This window comes from Bombina bombina, chromosome 12, assembly GCF_027579735.1.
Source record: "Bombina bombina isolate aBomBom1 chromosome 12, aBomBom1.pri, whole genome shotgun sequence".
NCBI lineage: Eukaryota > Metazoa > Chordata > Amphibia > Anura > Bombinatoridae > Bombina > Bombina bombina.
This window is the reverse complement of record NC_069510.1, coordinates 150,004,148-150,029,875: the sequence shown is the minus strand read 5'-3', so window position 1 is coordinate 150,029,875 and position 25,728 is coordinate 150,004,148. Positions and strand designations below refer to the sequence as shown.

General features: G+C 39.2%; 1 protein-coding gene across 1 annotated transcript in view; it reads right to left on the bottom strand.

Moving 5' to 3' along the window:
• PSMB7 (proteasome 20S subunit beta 7) overlaps positions 1-25,728 on the bottom strand; it is a 257,792-nt gene that overhangs the window by 159,962 nt on the left and 72,102 nt on the right. Inside the window, exon 5 of the mRNA XM_053695833.1 lies at positions 16,586-16,701. Coding sequence (XP_053551808.1) covers positions 16,586-16,701 — 116 coding nt within the window. The remainder of the gene's footprint in view (positions 1-16,585; positions 16,702-25,728) is intronic.

The following is a 25,728-nucleotide window of genomic DNA, read 5'->3' as shown; positions in this document are numbered from 1 at the left end:
TATGCGCACATTTCATTACGAGGCCTGGCTAGCAGCTTGAGCAGAAGAGCAAGCACGCAATCTTGCATAGTTTGCTGAAATTCAAATTTCTCCTTTGTCAGCACAAACAATTTAATTTGATGTTTTCACTCCTGAGTAAGCATGGAGTACCTCTTAAACCCCTTGCGAGAGATAAGAAAGCTTTCCATCAGCAAATGGACTTGCATGTCAGTTATTATTTCATAATAACAGACAAAGCTGTTCGGCCGCTTACCATTCATTTTCTTAGTGACTCCGTGAAACGCGTATCCTTTTGAAATAGAGCAACTTAACCATCAATTATTTATAACATGTGCACGGGACTGAGCAGAGCAGTTTAAGCTTGGCACTAACCCACTATAGAGGGCACTGCTTACTGTACTTATATAAACACACACCTGGCACTCCAGCTTTCCTATAGCAAATGTATTTGTCACATTACACAGTTGATTCAGACGTCACTTTGCTGTTCCCAGTGGACAAATGTATTTTTTTACTACAAATAAGTGTGCAAAAAAGCATTGTAGCACATACATAGAACCTATTCAATAAGGGAAAACTTGTTTCTGAAACGCTCAAGTGCAACAGTGATATAAAGAGTAAATAATATAACCCAACTAAACCTGTATTATCATCCCTAAAAAAAAGTAAGGAATTTAAATGCACAAATTACACGCTAACTGGTTGGGTCATGTCTGTGCTAAAAGGGACATGAAACCCAAAATATTTATTTTGTTATTTGGATAGAACATACAATTTTAAACACCTTTCTAATTTATTTATATTATCATAATGTGCCTAATTCTCTTATCGTTTGCTAAAGGAACAGCATTGCACTAATTGCAGCTAGATGAACACAACTAGTCAGCCAATCACAAGAGACAAATGTGTGCAGGCACCAATTACCAGCTAGCTCCCTCTAGTGTAGGATATGTGTGTGCTTTTTCAACAAGGGATACCAAGTGAACGAAGCACATTTGAAAATCTGAATCAAGCATGTTTTTTTACTTTTCTATCCCTTTAAAATTGATGAGGTTTTAACCTTTGAAATGCCAAGAAAGATTAACAGCACCTTGACTTGACTCCTTGTGTAGTAAATGGATCAGATTCTCATGCAATACTATAGCAGATTCTAGGTGAAGCACACTGGTTGCATTCTACAGGCAAGTGGTCCTTGAAACAAGTAGTGGAGCAGCAGCCAGCTGGGTGATTGGATTGTTGTCACGGCACCTTATTTCTTGCTGAAATGCGTAGTGGAGCAGCAGGCAGCTGGGTGATACAATTGTTGTTATAGCACCTTATTACTTGCTGAAATGCATAGTGGAGCAGCAGCCAGCTGGGTGATCCGATTGTTATAGCACCTTATTACTTGCTGAAATGCATAGTGGAGTAGCAGCCAGCTGGGTGATACAATTGTTATAGCACCTTATTACTTGCTGAAATGCATAGTGGAGCAGCAGCCAGCTGGGTGATCCGATTGTTATAGCACCTTATTACTTGCTGAAATGCATAGTGGAGCAGCAGCCAGCTGGGTGATCCGATTGTTATAGCACCTTATTTCTTGCTGAAATGCGTAGTGGAGCAGCAGCCAGCTGGGTGATCCGATTGTTATAGCACCTTATTACTTGCTGAAATGCATAGTGGAGCAGCAGCCAGCTGGGTGATCCAATTGTTGTTACAGCACCTTATTACTTGCTGAAATGCATAGTGGAGCAGCAGCCAGCTGGGTGATACAATTGTTGTTACAGCACCTTATTACTTGCTGAAATGCGCAGTGGAGCAGCAGCCAGCTGGGTGATACAATTGTTGTTACAGCACCTTATTACTTGCTGAAATGCGTAGTAGAGCAGCAGCCAGCTGGGTGATACAATTGTTGTTACAGCACCTTATTACTTGCTGAAATGCGTAGTGGAGCAGCAGCCAGCTGGGTGATACAATTGTTGTTACAGCACCTTATTACTTTCTGAAATGCATAGTGGTGCAGCAGCCAGCTGGGTGATCCGATTGTTGTTACAGCACCTTATTTCTTGCTTTGTTTTGACTTCAACATCTACTTCCATTTTTAGCATTTCTTCTCTGTGACTATATGTCTGTTTTATTGATTGATACAAAGTGAATATTTTATTTTTGTTATACCTCTTGTTGTCTATCGTCTCTCAGCCCTGTGTTAAAGGTGTACTTGGGTACTACCTTGGAACACCGTTCTAGTGCGACTGTTTGGCGTTTTATTTATATATTTAGAAAGCGGCTCCATAGGCAGACTTTATGTTTAAACATTGTCATCCAATGTAATATTTTAATTGCATTTATCCACAATAGTGCTCTCTTATTTTTCATGCATTTAGTATTCCTGGTGACAGTTATCCAAGATATATATGTTGAATGCTTTTGCCACAGGCTTACATTCCTGGCACGTGTCCACCATTACATCAAGATCCTGGCTTGAAAACACCTGAAAGGTGTAGTCCTGTGATCAGAAAGAGCTTGTAGAGACATAAGCCGAGGTAATTAAGTCTAGTATTGCTACCTGTGAATATGCTGACTTCCAATCTATAAAACATGAGAACTAAGCACAGCTACTTGACATTTTGTCATAGACCAGAAAAACAGGTATGCTCCATAGGCTTGAATGCCATATAAAGGTCACTTCTGTTTTTTGAACTAGTGATATTTTTGGTATCTTTTTCATAGTACAAGAAGGAACTATAAAAGCTAACAAATAACCGATCTAAAGGACAGTTCTAGAGCTGGGGTTGAAAATCTGTTTAACATTTAAGAGCCACTAAGAATACTTAGGAGTCAGACAGTGTAATTTGTATATAGATTTATGGAGAATAATCCAAAACTTTATAAGCCAGGGGTAAAATTCTAGGAGCTAGTGGCCCCCCTGGTCCTGGGTTTCTTGAGCCCTGGTCTAGAGACCTTATCTTCAAAAGAGGTGAGCCAATAAGAAGAGGCATTTATGTGAAGTCACCACTCTCTCCTGAGCCTACCTAGGTATGCGTTTCAACAGAGGGCAACAAAGTAAATTAGATAACAGAAGTAAATTGGAAAGTAGCTTAAAACTTCATCATGAAAGAAAACAATTTGGGGTGTATGACCCATTAACACATTGACAGTTGCAAGTCCTGATTGGCTACAAATACATAACACAGAGGTAAAGTTTGTTCTAGTCTACGGGAAGACTGCAGAGAAATGCTGTTATTTACAGGTGTTTATTGTTCTGTTAAGAACAGCGGCGCACCTCCGGTAGCGCTACCTCCGTCATACATACTCTGTCGCTCCTCTGTGCAATGAAAACACAGTAAGCAGATTATCAGAGAACTGACTGGATCGTACAGAAGTGCTGCAATCAAATGACCCCTATTTACTGGCCTAATCAGTAAAAAACACAACGCTACATTGAATTAGCGCTGCGGAATCTGTTGGCGCTCTACAAATAACCGATAATAATAATAATTGAACAGTATCAGATTGTCAAATGTTTAAATTACAATTTTGTCCCCTTTTCCTTTAATCTGACAAAGATTCCACTGAGTAACGGGCGACAATAAAACAGGTGATTAAAAAGGGAATGGGCAAACAAGGCTGTATGGAACCTAGGACTACCTAACTGTTTCCACACAGCCTTGTTTGCACAAACTTCTATAGTATATACAAACTATACTTAAAAGAGAAATAATACTCAGGCTGCATTACTTTCAAGTGATTTAGCATATAACTACAAAAAGCTGACAGGAAAATATCACCTGAGCATCTCTAAGTAAAAAAGAAAGATATTTTACCTCAAAATGTCTTCAGCTCACCGGAGTAAGTATTCTGTGAACAGTTTGAGCTGCTGTAAAGCTGAAAGGACACTCTAGCCAATCAGCATCAGCAGTGCTGAGGTCATTGCTTTGCTGTGATCTCAAGAAATTTCACAGTAAACTTCCTTAAACTGAATAGGAAAATAGCATGACTGTGTCTGCACATGCCAGATGCATGCTCTCTAGCAAGTCCTGGGACTAGAATCCTGATTGGATGCTTAACGTCCTTTACAGTGGGGTGTGAATACTTAGGACATTTCAGGTAAAATATCTTCCTTTTTTACATAGAGATGCTCAGGTGATATTTTCTAGACCGCTTTTTATAGTTATGCTGCATCAGTTGCAAGTGCTATAGCATTTGGGTATAATGTCCCTTTAAGAATATGATATAGAAAAGCTGTGTAAGCATAACCCAGTAGAAGAAATTACACCCCCAGTGGGAAGTAGAAGTGACAAATAATAAAATGTTAATTTGTTCTCTGTAAGTATTGGGCTTTGATAGATATAAATAAAAAGAAGCATATGTGTGTACAGAAAGTGATAAAATAAAGAGATCCGATTTCCCTGCAAGCTCAACCAATTTGAACCAAACCAACTATTTCATATACAAAAATACAAAACCCAAAGAGGCAATTTCTTATGCATTTTATAATCTGCAGCTGGTATAAAAAAAAGTCATTGGAACAACAATGTTACAGTACACTGCCCTTTAAGGATATAAAAGTATCTCTCAGTTTGGATAATCTGTTCACAGTATAAAAGAGGAAGGACACAGTTAAAGACAAACACCAAGTTACTCTAAACATACATAATTCAGTGGCCGTATTTAAATACCTAATTTATTATCCTTTTAATGGGCACACCACGCGGCTGATTTTACAGACCACCTTGCTAGAATGTGAGTTAAAATTAGACTTTTTTTCAATGCAGGTTGCCCAAATTATCATTAAATAAATTTATGTTAAATTCTGCAATTAATTTGTCTATCTAGTAAACGTTATCACTGTTTTAGTGTTTTCTCTGCACGTGCATGTGCAGCATAGCTAGATATTCTCAGTGCACCAGTATTTTATATACTGCAGCTGCTCAGAGCACCAGTGGGGCTTGTATCATGTCAGCAATTAACAAACTGAGTCATTACCAGGTGGTACAAGCACCTTAGTGCTGTGTGTAAAATGCTAGTGCACGGTGCATACTTTTGCAACAGCTATAGCTTTTATTAGAAGCATTTCTGCTAATAGATGTATATTACACAAATGCTTCTATTCAAAACTGAGATGCATCAATGTGGATTCCAGTTTTGGCTGAATGTCCCTTTAAGTAACGAATAACAGTAAATATTATAATATTGCAAATTACCGCCCCTCACCTGGCTACTTCATAATACCACCAGGCTGGCAACATTTGTGTTGGATACAATTGTAATTGCATAGTATTTATATGAAAAAAATGAAGATGATTTGGGTATTTATATATAATCCTAGGACACTACAGGACCTAATGACAGATTGCACATGACTACTTATTGTTCCTGCACAATCAAGGCGCAGCACTGCCTCCTCTGGACACATGTAAGAACTACACCTTGTAAAGTCCACTGATAAGTTATTTATATACAGTAGATATCAGAAGACAAGTCATGCTTTGCAAATGATCCGCATAGGATATGTATGTATGCGTGTCCCTGATTGGCTTACAAGAATTATACATGTTTGGAGATGCATTACAATGCACACTGGACTATGTTTTATCCATTTGCAAAGGTTAAACACATAACTGAACTGTACAGTTAAAGGGACACTAAACCCAAAAAATGTATTTCATGATTCAAGTAGAGAATACAATTTTAAACAACATTCCAATTTACTTCTATTATCTAGTTTGCTTCATTATTTAGCTATCCTTTGTTGAAGAAATAGCAATGCAAATGGGTGAGCCAATCATACGAGGCATCTATGTACAGCAACCAATCAGCAGCTACTGAGCATACCTAGATATGCTTTTCAGCACAGTAATATCAAGAGAATAAAGCAAATTAGATAATAGAAGTAAATTAGAACGTTGTTTAAAATTGCATGCTCTTTCTAAATAATAAAAGAAAAAATTTGGGTCTCATGTCCCTTTAAGTATGCAGGGCGCTTTCCAGCCTCACTGCGGAAGTGCGGGGGGGGGGGGGGGGGGGAGAGCACAATTTTCAGAGCTAAATTATAAGAAAAAGCAGATTACCATAGTTTTACAGCAATTTTTGGATAAAAGTCTGGATTTGTTTCAGCCTATGATCTCATCATATACATTTTATCATTTCACTGAAAAGAGCATCACAAATGAGGCAGGAAAATCTGCCAAATAACTTTTAGCTACTCGTTCAAATGAGAGAGAGGAAAAAACCCCACAAAAAGTTATGTACACTTTGTTTTTAAATTAAATACACAGCGTGCAAATACACCCTTCAATCATTAGGGACAACTGGAAATGTCTCTTTAATATGTGAGTGGATCTTGCTAGTATATGCTTGAGTATAAGGTAACTGCAGTACATACCCCTTTAAAAGCGTTATTACACATCCAAATGTGACAAGAAAAAAAGAAATTAAAGCACCTGGATGATGAAAAAAGGCCTCAAACAGACTAATTAGGTTCCCTAAACCATTAATGATAAGACGCCTTGCTGGTATCAGCACTTTGTATTGTGTCCTGTCCTTCCAACACCACAGATCCTAGCACAGCAATTCTAGGTGCAACGGCCTAATTACCTCTTCTAACTGCAGCGTAAGTCTAGGGAAATGCTCGCCTGCCACACAGCTAAAGGTCACAGCTACATTATGGTGTGTATGTTTAGGTGTAAACTCCTGTACGTATGCACACACAAAACATCTGTTAGATCCCACTAGAGCTACACAGACCTGTCTATCGTTACACTTGTATTGCTTTATCTACCCATCTAACTATCCTATCTACCCATACATCTATCTAAAAATCTATTTCTACCTATCTAGAGCTATCCGTCTACATGTGTAGAGATTTACCTAGGTTTATATCTATCTTACAGTTGTACAAAGACACTTTATATAGGAAAAACATTTTTATAAATATACAGAAATACCTTTTTATATTGAACATCACCTAATAAAAAAAGACAGACACAGAGAATGTGCTCATGTGCCGGTTACAACCATCAGCAATAATTTGAAACGTATGGTTTATTTTAATACCGAATGCACAAAGACATTTCAAATGCTTTTGAATATTATGGATGCGTTTTTACTCTCACCACATAATATGTTAGAAACATTACTGAAAAGTAGAGAACATGAAAGTAAAAGGCCTAATCTATAGCTTTGTGTCTGATTGAGGACTTAGATATAATACTCCATCTATTTGTTGTGCAATGGGATCACCTAGTGGACTATTTGCAAAACGCAACAAATGCTAAAGCAAACCTCAGTTGCTAGTTGTCTATCTACATCAAGAGGGATTAAATAATCCAGTACTGTCTCTTAAATGGCTGAGCCATGAGTACGATCAACATACTAAATAGATTCAGACATAAAATGCTGTGAAATGGAGAGCAGGAAGGTGGACAACCTAGTGTCCTGCTAAAAAAAAATCTTAACACCGGAAACAAAAATAACAAGTGGTCATATAATAAAGGTACCTGCCAAAGTCCAATTTGAAAGGAAGCTGAAGTATTCAGGAGCAAAGGATTGACATACATAGGTTTTGATGTCAGAAAACAACCAGGACAGTCTACTCATGAGCATAAATTTAATCCATTCACAGGATAGCCTTATGTATACATTCTTGAATTCCTTAGTCCTCATTATCACTTCTACAGGAAGTCTTCTCCACCCTCTCTCTAAAGAAGTGCTCCCGCAGATTACTAAGGAACCAACTACCCTCTCTCTAAAGAAGTGCTCCCGCAGATTACTAAGGAACCAACTACCCTCTCTCTAAAGAAGTGCTCCCGCAGATTACTAAGGAACCAACTACCCTCTCTCTAAAGAAGTGCTCCCGCAGATTACTAAGGAACCAACTACCCTCTCTCTAAAGAAGTGCTCCTGCAGATTACTAAGGAACCAACTACCCTCTCTCTAAAGAAGTGCTCCTGCAGATTACTAAGGAACCAACTACCCTCTCTCTAAAGAAGTGCTCCTGCAGATTACTAAGGAACCAACTACCCTCTCTCTAAAGAAGTGCTCCTGCAGATTACTAAGGAACCAACTACCCTCTCTCTAAAGAAGTGCTCCCACAGATTACTAAGGAACCAACTACCCTCTCTCTAAAGAAGTGCTCCCGCAGATTACTAAGGAACCAACTACCCTCTCTCTAAAGAAGTGCTCCCGCAGATTACTAAGGAACCAACTACCCTCTCTCTAAAGAAGTGCTCCCGCAGATTACTAATGAACCAACTACCCTCTCCCTAAAGAAGTGCTCTAGCAGATTACTAATAAACCAGACTACCCTTTCTGTAAACAAGTGCTCCCACAAATTACTAATGAGCCAACTACCCTCTCTAAAGAAGTGCCCATGTAGATTACTAAGGAACCAACTACCCTCTCTCTAAAGAAGTGCTCCCGCAGATTACTAAGGAACCAACTACCCTCTCTCTAAAGAAGTGCTCCCGCAGATTACTAATGAACCAACTACCCTTTCTCTAAAGAAGTGCTCCCACAGATTACTAATGAACCAACTACCCTCTCCCTAAAGAAGTGCTCCAACAGATTACTAATGAACCAACTACCCTCTCTCTAAAGAAGTGCTCCCACAAATAACTAATGAGCCAACTACCCTCTCTAAAGAAGTGTCCATGTAGATTACTAATGAACCAACTACCCTCTCCCTAAAGAAGTGCTCTAGCAGATTACTAATAAACCAGACTACCCTTTCTGTAAACAAGTGCTCCCACAAATTACTAATGAGCCAACTACCCTCTCTAAAGAAGTGCCCATGTAGATTACTAATGAACCAACTACCCTCTCTCTAAAGAAATGCTCCCGCAGATTACTAATGAACCAACTACCCTCTCTCTAAAGAAGTGCTCCCACAGATTACTAATGAGCTAACTACCCTCTCTAAAGAAGTGCTCCCACAAATAACTAATGAGCCAACTACCCTCTCTAAAGAAGTGTCCCTGTAGATTACCAATGAACCAACTACTCTCTCTCTAAAAAAGTGCCCCCACAGATTATTAATAAACCAACTACCCTCTCTCTAAAGAAGTGCCCCTGTAGGATTACCAATGAACCAACTACCCTCTCTCTAAAGAAGTGTCCCTGTAGATTACTAATGAACCAACTACCCTCTCTCTAAAAAAGTGCCCCCACAGATTACTAATGAACCAACTACCCTTTCTCTAAAGAAGTGCTCTAGCAGATTACTAATGAACCAACTACCCTCTCTCTAAAGAAGTGCCCCTGTAGGATTACCAATGAACCAACTACCCTCTCTCTAAAGAAGTGTCCCTGTAGATTACTAATGAACCAACTACCCTCTCTCTAAAGAAGTGCCCCCACAGATTACTAATGAACCAACTACCCTTTCTCTAAAGAAGTGCTCTAGCAGATTACTAATGAACCAACTACCCTCTCTCTAAATAAGTGTCCCTGTAGATTACTAATGAACCAACTACCCTCTCTCTAAAGAAGTGCCCCCACAGATTACTAATGAACCAACTACCCTTTCTCTAAAGAAGTGCTCTAGCAGATTACTAATGAACCAACTACCATCTCTCTAAAGAAGTGCCCCCACAGATTACTAATGAACCAACTACCCTTTCTCTAAAGAAGTGCTCTAGCAGATTACTAATGAACCAACTACCCTCTCTCTAAATAAGTGTCCCTGTAGATTACTAATGAACCAACTACCCTCTCTCTAAAGAAGTGCCCCCACAGATTACTAATGAACCAACTACCCTTTCTCTAAAGAAGTGCTCTAGCAGATTACTAATGAACCAACTACCATCTCTCTAAAGAAGTGCCCCCACAGATTACTAATGAACCAACTACCCTTTCTCTAAAGAAGTGCTCTAGCAGATTACTAATGAACCAACTACCCTCTCTCTAAAGAAGTGCCCCTGTAGGATTACCAATGAACCAACTACCCTCTCTCTAAAGAAGTGTCCCTGTAGATTACTAATGAACCAACTACCCTCTCTCTAAAGAAGTGCCCCCACAGATTACTAATGAACCAACTACCCTTTCTCTAAAGAAGTGCTCTAGCAGATTACTAATGAACCAACTACCCTCTCTCTAAATAAGTGTCCCTGTAGATTACTAATGAACCAACTACCCTCTCTCTAAAGAAGTGCCCCCACAGATTACTAATGAACCAACTACCCTTTCTCTAAAGAAGTGCTCTAGCAGATTACTAATGAACCAACTACCATCTCTCTAAAGAAGTGCCCCCACAGATTACTAATGAACCAACTACCCTTTCTCTAAAGAAGTGCTCTAGCAGATTACTAATGAACCAACTACCCTCTCTCTAAAGAAGTGTCCCCACAGATTACTAAGGAACCAACTACCCTCTCTGTAAAGAAGTGCTCTAGCAGATTACTAATGAACCAACTACCCTCTCTCTAAAGAAGTGTCCCCACAGATTACTAAGGAACCAACTACTCTCTCTCTAAAGAAGTGCTCTAGCAGATAACTAATGAACCAACTACCCTCTCTCTAAAGAAGTGTCCCCACAGATTACTAAGGAACCAACTACCCTCTCTGTAAAGAAGTGTCCCCACAGATTACTAAGGAACCAACTACTCTCTCTCTAAAGAAGTGCTCTAGCAGATAACTAATGAACCAACTACCCTCTCTCTAAAGAAGTGTCCCCACAGATTACTAAGGAACCAACTACCCTCTCTGTAAAGAAGTGCTCCCACAGATTACTAATCAACCAACTACCCTCTCTCTAAAAAAGTGCCCCCACAGATTAGAGAAAGGGTAGTTGGTTCATTAGTAATCTGTGGGGGCACTTCTTTACTAATGAACCAACTATCCTCTCTCTAAAGAAGTGCCCCCACAGATTACTAATGAACCAACTACCCTTTCTCTAATCTGTGGGGGCACTTTTTTAGAGAGAGGGTAGTTGGTTGATTAGTAATCTGTGGGAGCACTTCTTTACAGAGAGGGTAGTTGGTTCCTTAGTAATCTGTGGGGACACTTCTTTAGAGAGAGGGTAGTTGGTTCATTAGTAATCTGCTAGAGCACTTCTTTAGAGAGAGGGTAGTTGGTTCATTAGTAATCTGCTAGAGCACTTCTTTAGAGAAAGGGTAGTTGGTTCATTAGTAAAGAAGTGCTCTAGCAGATTACTAATGAACCAACTACCGTCTCTCTAAAGAAGTGCTCCAGAAGATTACTAATGAACCCACTACCCTTTCTATAAAGAAGTGCTCCAGCAGATTACTAATGAACCAACTACCCTCTCTCTAAAGAAGTGTCCCCACAGATTACTAAGGAACCAACTACCCTCTCTCTAAAGAAGTGCTCTAGCAGATTACTAATGAACCAACTACCCTCTCTCTAAAGAAGTGTCCCCACAGATTACTAAGGAACCAACTACCCTCTCTGTAAAGAAGTGCTCCCACAGATCACTAATGAACCAACTACCCTTTCTATAAAGAAGTGCTCTAGCAGATTACTAATGAACCAACTACCCTTTCTCTAAAGAAGTGCTCCCACAGATTACTAATGAACCAACTACCCTCTCTCTAAAGAAGTGCTCCAACAGATTACTAATGAACCAACTACCCTCTCTCTAAAGAAGTGCTCCAACAGATTACTAATGAACCAACTACCCTTTCTCTAAAGAGCAGCTCCCACAGATTACTAATGAACCAACTACCCTCTCTCTAAAGAAGTGCTCCCGCAGATTACTAATGAACCAACTACCCTCTCTCTAAAGAAGTGCTCCCGCAGATTACTAATGAACCAACTACCCTCTCCCTAAAGAAGTGCTCCAACAGATTACTAATGAACCAACTACCCTCTCTCTAAAGAAGTGCTCCCACAGATTACTAATGAGCTAACTACCCTCTCTAAAGAAGTGCTCCCACAAATAACTAATGAGCCAACTACCCTCTCTAAAGAAGTGTCCCTGTAGATTACCAATGAACCAACTACTCTCTCTCTAAAAAAGTGCCCCCACAGATTATTAATAAACCAACTACCCTCTCTCTAAAGAAGTGCCCCTGTAGGATTACCAATGAACCAACTACCCTCTCTCTAAAGAAGTGTCCCTGTAGATTACTAATGAACCAACTACCCTCTCTCTAAAAAAGTGCCCCCACAGATTACTAATGAACCAACTACCCTTTCTCTAAAGAAGTGCTCTAGCAGATTACTAATGAACCAACTACCCTCTCTCTAAAGAAGTGCCCCTGTAGGATTACCAATGAACCAACTACCCTCTCTCTAAAGAAGTGTCCCTGTAGATTACTAATGAACCAACTACTCTCTCTCTAAAGAAGTGCCCCCACAGATTACTAATGAACCAACTACCCTTTCTCTAAAGAAGTGCTCTAGCAGATTACTAATGAACCAACTACCCTCTCTCTAAAGAAGTGTCCCTGTAGATTACTAATGAACCAACTACCCTCTCTCTAAAGAAGTGCCCCCACAGATTACTAATGAACCAACTACCCTTTCTCTAAAGAAGTGCTCTAGCAGATTACTAATGAACCAACTACCCTCTCTCTAAAGAAGTGTCCCTGTAGATTACTAATGAACCAACTACCCTCTCTCTAAAGAAGTGCCCCCACAGATTACTAATGAACCAACTACCATCTCTCTAAAGAAGTGCCCCCACAGATTACCAATGAACCAACTACCCTCTCTCTAAAGAAGTGTCCCTGTAGATTACTAATGAACCAACTACCCTCTCTCTAAAGAAGTGCCCCCACAGATTACTAATGAACCAACTACCCTTTCTCTAAAGAAGTGCTCTAGCAGATTACTAATGAACCAACTATCCTCTCTCTAAAGAAGTGCCCCCACAGATTACTAATGAACCAACTACCCTTTCTCTAATCTGTGGGGGCACTTTTTTAGAGAGAGGGTAGTTGGTTGATTAGTAATCTGTGGGAGCACTTCTTTACAGAGAGGGTAGTTGGTTCCTTAGTAATCTGTGGGGACACTTCTTTAGAGAGAGGGTAGTTGGTTCATTAGTAATCTGCTAGAGCACTTCTTTAGAGAAAGGGTAGTTGGTTCATTAGTAAAGAAGTGCTCTAGCAGATTACTAATGAACCCACTACCCTTTCTCTAAAGAAGTGCTCTAGCAGATTACTAATGAACCAACTACCCTCTCTCTAAAGAAGTGTCCCCACAGATTACTAAGGAACCAACTACCCTCTCTGTAAAGAAGTGCTCCCACAGATCACTAATGAACCAACTCCCCTCTCTCTAAAGACGTGTCCCCACAGATTACTAATGAACCAACTACCCTTTCTCTAAAGAAGTGCTCCCGCAGATTACTAATGAACCAACTACCCTTTCTCTAAAGAAGTGCTCCAACAGATTACTAATGAACCAACTACTTTCTCTCTAAAGAAGTGCTCCCACAGATTACTAATGAAACAACTACCCTTTCTCTAAAGAAGAGCTCCCACAGATTACTAATGAACCAACTACCCTTTCTCTAAAGAAGAGCTCCCACAGATTACTAATGAACCAACTACCCTTTCTCTAAAGAAGAGCTCCCACAGATTACTAATGAACCAACTACTTTCTCTCTAAAGAAGTGCTCCAACAGATTACTAATAAACCAACTACTTTCTCTCTAAAGAAGTGCTCCCACAGATTACTAATGAACCAACTACGTTCTCTCTAAAGAAGTGTTCCCACAGATTACTAATGAACCAACTCCCCTCTCTCTAAAGAAGTGCTCCCGCAGATTACTAATGAACCAACTACCCTCTCTCTAAAGAAGAGCTCCCACAGATTACTAATGAACCAACTACCCTCTCTCTAAAGAAGTGCTCCAACAGATTACTAATTAACCAACTACTTTCTCTCTAAAGAAGTGCCCCCACAGATTACTAATGAACCAACTACCCTCTCTCTAAAGAAGTGCTCCCGCAGATTACTAATGAACCAACTACCCTTTCTCTAAAGAAGTGCTCCCGCAGATTACTAATGAACCAACTACCCTTTGTCTAAAGTGCTCTAGCAGATTACCAATGAACCAACTACCCTCTCTCTAAAGAAGTGCTCCTGCAGATTACTAATAAACCAAACTACCCTCTCTCTAAAGAAGTGCCCCTGTAGATTACCAATTATGAACCAACTACACTCTCTGTAAAAAAGTGCTCCAACAGATTACTAATGAACCAACCAAATTAGACAATGATTTAGACAGAGCATATAATTTTAACCAATTTTCCACTTTACTTCTATTATTTAATATGCTTCCTTCTCTTGATATCCTTTGCTGAAAGCTTTATCTTAGTAAGCTCAGGAGCAGCAAAGAACCTAGGTTCTAGTTGCCAATTGGTGGCTACATATATATATACTGATTGTTATTGGCTCACCCATGTGTTCAGTTAGAAACCAGTAGTGCATTGCTGCTCCTTCAACAAATAATACCAAGAGAATTAAGCAAATTTGATAATAGAAGTAAACTGGAAAGTTATACGGTTTATCCCAGGAGCCAAACCCTCTAAAATTTTACACCTGGTTCCAATCTTTTTGGATTATTTCCATATTTTTATCTATAAATTTTCTCAATGGTACTTAAAACAAAAGTTGTGCCTGGCTCCTACATTTCATAGAAATTTGCCAATTCCTGCTTTATACATTAAAAGAACATAGGGAAGATGCAGGTCTAATAAAATGTCTGCCAGAAAGCTTTGATTGCCAGTAGAATTGTTGTTTTTGTTATTCTTCTTTATTTATAAAGCGCAGACAGATTCCGCAGCGCTGACCATGGGTACAAGGATAACAGTACAATAGGGAAACAATACGATAAGACAAATACAGGGGGAATTGAGGGCCTTATTCCCGTGGGAACTTACAATCGTTACATAAGGTACATGTGTCAGAACTAGCCCATAGCTTGCCCATAGCTTTATCATTACATCTGCGGCACAGGATTCCTGCGCTGGCTACAACAAATACAGACAATGTGCCCCATCCTGGTGTACTATGAAGCCTGAGAATTTCATGCAGCAAAGTATTATTTACAATTTTCATATTATTTAATGGGTCACTAAATACATTTTATTCCATCTCCCTCTAGTCACAGGTGCAGCCATATTGAAACCCAGCTTTCACTACATTCCAGTGCTGATGTGTTTGCACATGTGCAGTAACTCTGCTTCAGGTTACAAAATGGCAGCTCCCATGATTAGAGGGAGGAGCATGAAATGTATTAAATGTCCCTTTAATCTTGTTTGCAAGTGGGAACTGCAAAGTAACGAATTGCAGCCTAGATGTTCAAATTTGTACAAAATGATAGAACCTATAATAAAGAAAGAAATGATATAATATACCGGTACATCTCTTCCAGATGATTGCTATAATGTGGCGGCAGCTAATTAACCCCTCACAAGCCTGCAGTCACGTTATACACACTAGGATTCACAGACTTTGACATATCTCAGTAAGCCTACTAATGGACAAACCGCAGTATTCTATTCTAATGCAAAAATACATGCAATAAATTAGTGCATACATTTGTCTTCATTAGAATGTCCCTTTAAAAACATAAACCTACCTTAGAGCTGCTGGCATCCTTACGCCAAACCACGATATGGAAAGATTACAAAACCACTTTTAAACCACTGACTTATGGTTTTGTGTCGGCCTGGTACAAAATGGCATAGAAAGACTATTTTTGAATATCTGCATTAACTCTCTATGTGATGAGCGAGACAAGACAAAAGCAAGTCATACTGCTAGTATGTATGTCCTCTTTACGGTTAAATGAACACATGAATTCAGTGATTCAGTAGATTGGTTTTTTCTCTCTGGATTGTTTTCCCAGAACACCAATAGAGTGCCGAGAGTTGTCCCCATGAAAGGGACACTAAACCCAATTTTTTTCTTTCATGATTTAGATAGAGAATACAATTTTAAACAACATTCCAATTTACTTCTATGATCTAATTTGCTTAATTTTTTAGATATCCTTTGTTGAAGAAATACCAATGCACATGGGTGAGCCAATCACACAAGGCATCTATGTGCAGCCACCAATCAGCAGCTACTGAGCCTATCTAGATATGCTTTTCAGTAAAGAATATCAAACAACTTAAGCAAATTAGAATGTTTAAATTTACATGCTCTTTCTAAATCATGAAAGAAAAAAAAATGTGTTTCATGTCCCTTTAATGTGTCATGCAGGCGACTACTGACTCTCTGAGAAGGTGTGATGTTTGGTGCACAGGACATGTGCATATGCTGCTGAAATAAACCATAAAAGCCAACTAGAAGCCTTTTTGCTAATGGAAGTATATTGCAAACACCACAACATGCTGCACAGTGATTGCTTGATCAGTGCAGGAGTTCAGTTATATCTATCCCTAACTGGCCACAGTAAAGGTAAGATAAATATACTTTGAAAAGCTTTTTCAACAGGTGTGACCCTGGTCTACAAAGCAAAGCAGAAGATAGTTTCAATACTTTAAGAACATTTATTTTGGTTGGCAGATTTGTGCAAAACTGCTTATATTAAGCGTACATTATAATTATTGTAATGTCCCTTTAAGTGAAAGTTCTAATGTTACAGTTAGTAATGTACTTGCAGGTTATGCGCTTACAGAATACTTACCCATGGTGACGTAGGGAAGTTTATCTGTGGAGCCATGAGGATATATGCTGTAAAGATGAGGCCCGGCACTGTCCACCCCTCCTAACACCAGTGCAGCACCAATATACCCCTGGTACCTGTACAAGGAAAAGACACCTTAGTGATTCAGACAGTCTGCAACTTTACTCTAAACATCCATTGTTTAAAAGCATACATAGGTAGGAAAAGGTGCAGGACAGCACCTATGGGAGCTGGCCGGTGATTGGCGATTACACACTGGGAGCTAGCTGGCGATTAGACACTGGGAGCTAGCTGGCGATTAGACACTGGGAGCTAGCTGGCGATTACACACTGGGAGCTAGCTGGCGATTACACACTGGGAGCTAGCTGGCGATTACACACTGGGAGCTAGCTGGCGATTACACACTGGGAGCTAGCTGGCGATTACACACTGGGAGCTAGCTGGCGATTACACACTGGGAGCTAGCTGGCGATTGGCGATAACACACTGGGAGCTAGCTGGCGATTACACACAAAGACCTCTTATCATTGGCTCACCATGTGTTAACTACAAGTAATATATTGCTGCTCTGGTGCTGACTAACTATGTTTTTAACCAGTTTACAGAGATTATACACAGTTACATGCAAGCATCAGGGAATAATAAAACACTAACAGATTACAGTATTTTATTTTTACACTTGTATGTCCCTTTAAAGAAGCAGTAAATACCTTGTACTTATAGCAAATTTCTAGTTTTCCATAAGTGTAACATATCAGCGGAATCTGAACTATATTAGAAGAGAGCACCAACTTGTTTGCTGCAAATGTTTTCCAATGGTCAAACTCCACCCCCTACTCTCCTTATTTGGAGGAGCCAATCAGGACTCAAGTCTGGAGAAGACAGGGCTTGCCACTGCTTAACTAGTAAAGTAAGTAGAGTACACGTGACAAGGTTAGGCTTGTGAAACCCGACATGTGCACTTCCAGTATTCAGGACTGGAAAATCCACAACACTCAGACATAACAGAAAAGGGAGAATGTCTATTGCAGAGTAGTTTTTCTATGTATATTACTGCCTATAAAAAGTTATACAAGTAAAAGCAAATTTGCCATATAGATAAGGCTGGCTGTCAGTTGCACTAAGGGTTAAACACTTTATAGCGCTGCACACATTGGTGCTCGGATAAAACAGACAGCTCTTTTAGCTTTATACAAGAAGACAATTTAAAGCCATACACTTGACACCCTTTACAAACTTGCTAAAAACAAAGCAGTCCGATGTAATTGATTTAGGAAAGTCTGAGGCTTGACACTAACCCAGAGGCAGATACCCATCTCTTTAAAATGATGTACATTGCCGTATTTGCTTTCACAAGGTGATGTATAGTGTCTGCCTAAAGCGGATGGAAATTCCTTGCAGAATTAGACTGCTCTGCTTGTTCCAGTCCGTATAAATATTTCATGCTGCGGAAGCCGTGCAGCTCACTTTGCCTTGTCAGACAAATGAACACGATGAGAAGCAATTCAATCTCACAGACAACACTCCCAATTTGTACAAAGTAACGCTTCAGAACAACTGATCGTGCCAAGGCGGGTACCAGACATAGGTTTGTGCTGAGACTGGCATTGCATATTTAGCCAAGTATAATCTGCCTCCCACTAGCGATAGACAGACAGCGTATTACCAAGTATAATCTGCCTCCCACTAGCGATAGACAGACAGCGTATTACCAAGTATAATCTGCCTCCCACTAGCGACAGACAGTGTATTATCAAGTATAATCTGCCTCCCACTAGCGATAGACAGACAGTGTATTACCAAGTATAATCTGCCTCCCACTAGCGATAGACAGACAGTGTATTACCAAGTATAATCTGCCTCCCACTAGCGATAGACAGCGTATTACCAAGTATAATCTGCCTCCCACTAGCGATAGACAGACCGTGTATTACCAAGTATAATCTGCCTCCCACTAGCGATAGACAGACCGTGTATTACCAAGTATAATCTGCCTCCCACTAGCGATAGACAGACAGTGTATTACCAATTATAATCTGCCTCCCACTAGCGATAGATAGACCGTGTATTACCAAGTATAATCTGCCTCCCACTAGCGATAGATAGACCGTGTATTACCAAGTATAATCTGCCTCCCACTAGCGATAGACAGACCGTGTATTACCAAGTATAATCTGCCTCCCACTAGCGATAGATAGACCGTGTATTACCAAGTATAATCTGCCTCCCACTAGCGATAGACAGACAGTGTATTACCAAGTATAATCTGCCTCCCACTAGCGATAGACAGACAGTGTATTACCAAGTATAATCTGCCTCCCACTAGCGATAGACAGACCGTGTATTACCAAGTATAATCTGCCTCCCACTAGCGATAGACCGTGTATTACCAAGTATAATCTGCCTCCCACTAGCGATAGACCGTGTATTACCAAGTATAATCTGCCTCCCACTAGCGATAGATAGACCGTGTATTACCAAGTATAATCTGCCTCCCACTAGCGATAGATAGACCGTGTATTACCAAGTATAATCTGCCTCCCACTAGCGATAGACAGACAGCGTATTACCAAGTATAATCTGCCTCCCACTAGCGATAGACAGACCGTGTATTACCAAGTATAATCTGCCTCCCACTAGCGATAGACAGACAGTGTATTACCAAGTATAATCTGCCTCCCACTAGCAATAGACAGACCGTGTATTACCAAGTATAATCTGCCTCCCACTAGCGATAGACAGAGAGCGTATTACCAAGTATAATCTGCCTCCCACTAGCGATAGACAGACAGTGTATTACCAAGTATAATCTGCCTCCCACTAGCGATAGACAGACAGCGTATTACCAAGTATAATCTGCCTCCTACTAGCGATAGACAGACAGCGTAATACCAAGTATAATCTGCCTCCCACTAGCAATAGACAGACCGTGTATTACCAAGTATAATCTGCCTCCCACTAGCGATAGACAGACAGCGTATTACCAAGTATAATCTGCCTCCCACTAGCGATAGACAGACAGTGTATTACCAAGTATAATCTGCCTCCCACTAGCGATAGACAGACAGCGTATTACCAAGTATAATCTGCCTCCCACTAGCGATAGACAGACAGTGTATTACCAAGTATAATCTGCCTCCCACTAGCGATAGATAGACAGCGTATTACCAAGTATAATCTGCCTCCCACTAGCGATAGACAGACAGTGTATTACCAAGTATAATCTGCCTCCCACTAGCGATAGATAGACAGCGTATTACCAAGTATAATCTGCCTCCCACTAGCGATAGACAGACCGTGTATTACCAAGTATAATCTGCCTCCCACTAGCGATAGACATACAGCGTATTACCAAGTACAATCTGCCTCCCACTAGCGATAGACAGACAGCGTATTACCAAGTATAATCTGCCTCCCACTAGCGATAGACAGACAGCGTATTACCAAGTATAATCTGCCTCCCACTAGCGATAGACAGACCGTGTATTACCAAGTAGCCGAATTGAGACAATATTGTAACATTTTCTGTCATTTCTAAGTATTACTTTAAAGGGCAGTGAAATAAAAATGACACCAGAATGTTTACTGTTTAAAAAGATAGTTATCACCCATTCCCCCGTTTTGCAAAACCAACATGGTTATATTAATATACGTTTTGCCTCCGTGATTACCTTATATCTAAGTTTCTGCAGACTGCCCCCTTATTTCAGTTCTTTTGACAGACTTGCATTTTAGCCAATGTTTGAGCACAATGTTATCTATATGGCACACGTGAACTAGCACTGTCTTACTGTAAAAATATTGTCAAAATGCAGAGAGATAACAAGTGGCCTTAGCATATGAGCCTACCTAGGTTTAGCTTTCAACTAAGAATACCAAGAAAACAAAGCACATTTAAAGGGACACTGAACCAAAAATGTTTCTTTTGTGATTCAGATAGAGCATGCAATTTTAAGCAACTTTCTAATTTACTCATATTATCAATTTTTCTTCATTCTCTTGCTATCTTTATATAAAAATGCAGGCATCTAAGCTTTTTTCTTGGTTCAGACTCTGGACAGCAGTTTTTGATTGGTGGATAAATTTATCCACCAATCAGCAAGGACAACCTAGGTTGTTCACCAAAAATGGGCCGGCATCTAAACTTACATTCTTGCATTTCAAATAAAGATTCCAAGAGAATGAAGAAAATTTGATAATAGGAGTAAATTAGAAAGTTGCTTAAAATGTCATGCTCCATCTGAATCACGAAAGAAAAAATTTGGGTACAGTGTCCCTTTAATAATAAAATTAAATTGGAAAGTTGTTTAAAATTGCATGCCATATCTGAATCACACACACACATACACACACACTCATACAACACCACACACACACACACTCATACAACACCACACACACACACACTCATACAACACCACACACACACACACTCATACAACACCACACACACACACACTCATACAACACCACACACACACACACTCATACAACACCACACACACACACTCATACAACACCACACACACACACACTCATACAACACCACACACACACACTCATACAACACCACACACACACTCAGACAACACCACACACACACACTCAGACAACACCACACACACACACTCAGACAACACCACACACACACTCAGACAACACCACACACACACACACACTCAGACAACACCACACACACACACTCATACAACACCACACACACACACTCATACAACACCACACACACACACTCATACAACACCACACACACACTCATACAACACCACACACACACTCATACAACACCACACACACACACTCATACAACACCACACACACACTCATACAACACCACACACACACACTCATACAACACCACACACACACACTCATACAACACCACACACACACACTCATACAACACCACACACACTCATACAACACCACACACACACACTCATACAACACCACACACACACACTCATACAACACCACACACACACACTCATACAACACCACACACACACACTCATACAACACCACACACACACACTCATACAACACCACACACACACACTCATACAACACCACACACACACACTCATACAACACACACGTCACAAACTAGTAAACATGGTTTTGAGGCCCAGTAATGGGTCCCAACCCATGGTTTTAAGAACCCTGGAGTAAATCACAGCCTGCTTTACCATAATCCTTATTTTATTACATATCTATAAAAACAGCAAATATTTTTTCAAGCCTTTTATTCATTTTTACACAACAGACAATATTCTTATCATGCTCCACCACTGTATCCAGCCCAACCTTCCCCACCCACATCAAAACAAATCATTTAATTTACCCTCACCACAGATATGTGCTAAACCACCATTCAGGGAACGTCAAGCCTCCATCAAACCATAGACAGACACGCACAGCATCCCCCCTCCTTCTCTACAGAACCAATCATATCACCCCTCCTTCTCTACAGAACCAATCACATCACCCTTCCTTCTCTAGAGAACCAAACATATCACCCCTCCTTCTCCACAGAACCAATCATATCACCCCTCCTTCTCCACAGAACCAATCATATCACCCCTCCTTCTCTAGAGAACCAAACATATCACCCCTCCTTCTCTAGAGAACCAATCACATCACCCTTCCTTCTCTAGAGAACCAATCATATCACCCCTCCTTCTCCACAGAACCAATCACATCACCCCTCCTTCTCCACAGAACCAATCATATCACCCCTCCTTCTCCACAGAACCAATCATATCACCCCTCCTTCTCCACAGAACCAATCATATCACCCCTCCTTCTCCACAGAACCAATCATATCACCCCTCCTTCTCCACAGAACCAATCATATCACCCCTCCTTCTCCACAGAACCAATCATATCACCCCTCCTTCTCCACAGAACCAATCATATCACCCCTCCTTCTCCACAGAACCAATCATATCACCCCTCCTTCTCCACAGAACCAATCATATACACTAATTGTCATATAACTGCATGTAACAGACACTACTATACAGAATAAGTACAGATACGGATATAAATATACAGTATACACTAATTGTCATATAACTGTATGTAATAGACACTACTATACAGAATATGTACAGATACTGATATAAATATACAGTATACACTAATTATCATATAACTGCATGTAACAGACACTACTATACAGAATATGTACAGATACTGATATAAATATACAGTATACACTAATTGTCATATAACTGCATGTAACAGACACTACTATACAGAATATGTACAGATACTGATATAAATATACAGTATACACTAATTGTCATATAACTGCATGTAATAGACACTACTATACAGAATATGTACAGATACTGATATAAATATACAGTATACACTAATTGTTATATAACTGCATGTAATAGACACTACTATACAGAATATGTACAGATACTGATATAAATATACAACACTAATTGTCATATAACTGCATGTAATAGACACTACTATACAGAATATGTACAGATACTGATATAAATATACAGTATATACTAATTGTCATATAACTGCATGTAATAGACACTACTATACAGAATATGTACAGATACTGATATAAATATACAGTATACACTAATTGTCATATAACTGCATGTAATAGACACTACTATACAGAATATGTACAGATACTGATATAAATATACAGTATACACTAATTGTCATATAACTGCATGTAATAGACACTACTATACAGAATAAGTACAGATACGGATATAAATATACAGTATACACTAATTGTCATATAACTGCATGTAACAGACACTACTATACAGAATAAGTACAGATACGGATATAAATATACAGTATACACTAATTACATATAACTGCATGTAATAGACACTACTATACAGAATATGTACAGATACCGATATAAATATACAGTATACACTAATTGTCATATAACTGCATGTAATAGACACTACTATACAGAATATGTACAGATACTGATATAAATATACAGTATACACTAATTGTCATATAACTGCATGTAATAGACACTACTATACAGAATATGTACAGATACTGATATAAATATACAGTATACACTAATTGTCATATAACTGCATGTAATAGACACTACTATACAGAATAAGTACAGATACGGATATAAATATACAGTATACACTAATTGTCATATAACTGCATGTAATAGACACTACTATACAGAATATGTACAGATACTGATATAAATATACAGTATACACTAATTGTCATATAACTGCATGTAATAGACACTACTATACAGAATATGTACAGATACTGATATAAATATACAGTATATACTAATTGTCATATAACTGCATGTAATAGACACTACTATACAGAATATGTACAGATACTGATATAAATATACAGTATACACTAATTGTCATATAACTGCATGTAATAGACACTACTATACAGAATATGTACAGATACTGATATAAATATACAGTATACACTAATTGTCATATAACTGCATGTAATAGACACTACTATACAGAATAAGTACAGATACGGATATAAATATACAGTATACACTAATTGTCATATAACTGCATGTAATAGACACTACTATACAGAATATGTACAGATACTGATATAAATATACAGTATACACTAATTGTCATATAACTGCATGTAACAGACACTACTATACAGAATATGTACAGATACTGATATAAATATACAGTATACACTAATTGTCATATAACTGCATGTAACAGACACTACTATACAGAATATGTACAGATACTGATAAATATACAGTATACACTAATTGTCATATAACTGCATGTAATAGACACTACTATACAGAATATGTACAGATACTGATATAAATATACAGTATACACTAATTGTCATATAACTGCATGTAATAGACACTGCTATACAGAATATGTACTGATATAAATATACAGTATACACTAATTGTCATATAACTGCATGTAATAGACACTACTATACAGAATAAGTACAGATACTGATATAAATATACAGTATACACTAATTGTTATATAACTGCGTGTAATAGACACTACTATACATAATATGTACAGATACTGATATAAATATACAGTATACACTAATTGTCATATAACTGCATGTAACAGACACTACTATACAGAATATATGCAGATACTGATATAAATATACAGTATACAATAAGTGTCATGTAACTGCATGTAATAGACACTACTATACAGAATATGTACAGATACCGATATAAATATACAGTATACACTAATTGTCATATAACTGCATGTAATAGACACTCCTATACAGAAACAGAATTTATGTTTACCTGATAAATTACTTTCTCCAACGGTGTGTCCGGTCCACGGCGTCATCCTTACTTGTGGGATATTCTCTTCCCCAACAGGAAATGGCAAAGAGCCCAGCAAAGCTGGTCACATGATCCCTCCTAGGCTCCGCCTACCCCAGTCATTCGACCGACGTTAAGGAGGAATATTTGCATAGGAGAAACCATATGATACCGTGGCGACTGTAGTTAAAGAAAATAAATTATCAGACCTGATTAAAAAACCAGGGCGGGCCGTGGACCGGACACACCGTTGGAGAAAGTAATTTATCAGGTAAACATAAATTCTGTTTTCTCCAACATAGGTGTGTCCGGTCCACGGCGTCATCCTTACTTGTGGGAACCAATACCAAAGCTTTAGGACACGGATGAAGGGAGGGAGCAAATCAGGTCACCTAAATGGAAGGCACCACGGCTTGCAAAACCTTTCTCCCAAAAATAGCCTCAGAAGAAGCAAAAGTATCAAACTTGTAAAATTTGGTAAAAGTGTGCAGTGAAGACCAAGTCGCTGCCCTACATATCTGATCAACAGAAGCCTCGTTCTTGAAGGCCCATGTGGAAGCCACAGCCCTAGTGGAAGGAGCTGTGATCCTTTCAGGAGGCTGCCGTCCGGCAGTCTCGTAAGCCAATCTGATGATGCTTTTAAACCAAAAAGAGAGAGAGGTAGAAGTTGCTTTTTGACCTCTCCTTTTACCAGAATAAACAACAAACAAGGAAGATGTTTGTCTAAAATCCTTTGTAGCATCTAAATAGAATTTTAGAGCGCGAACAACATCCAAATTG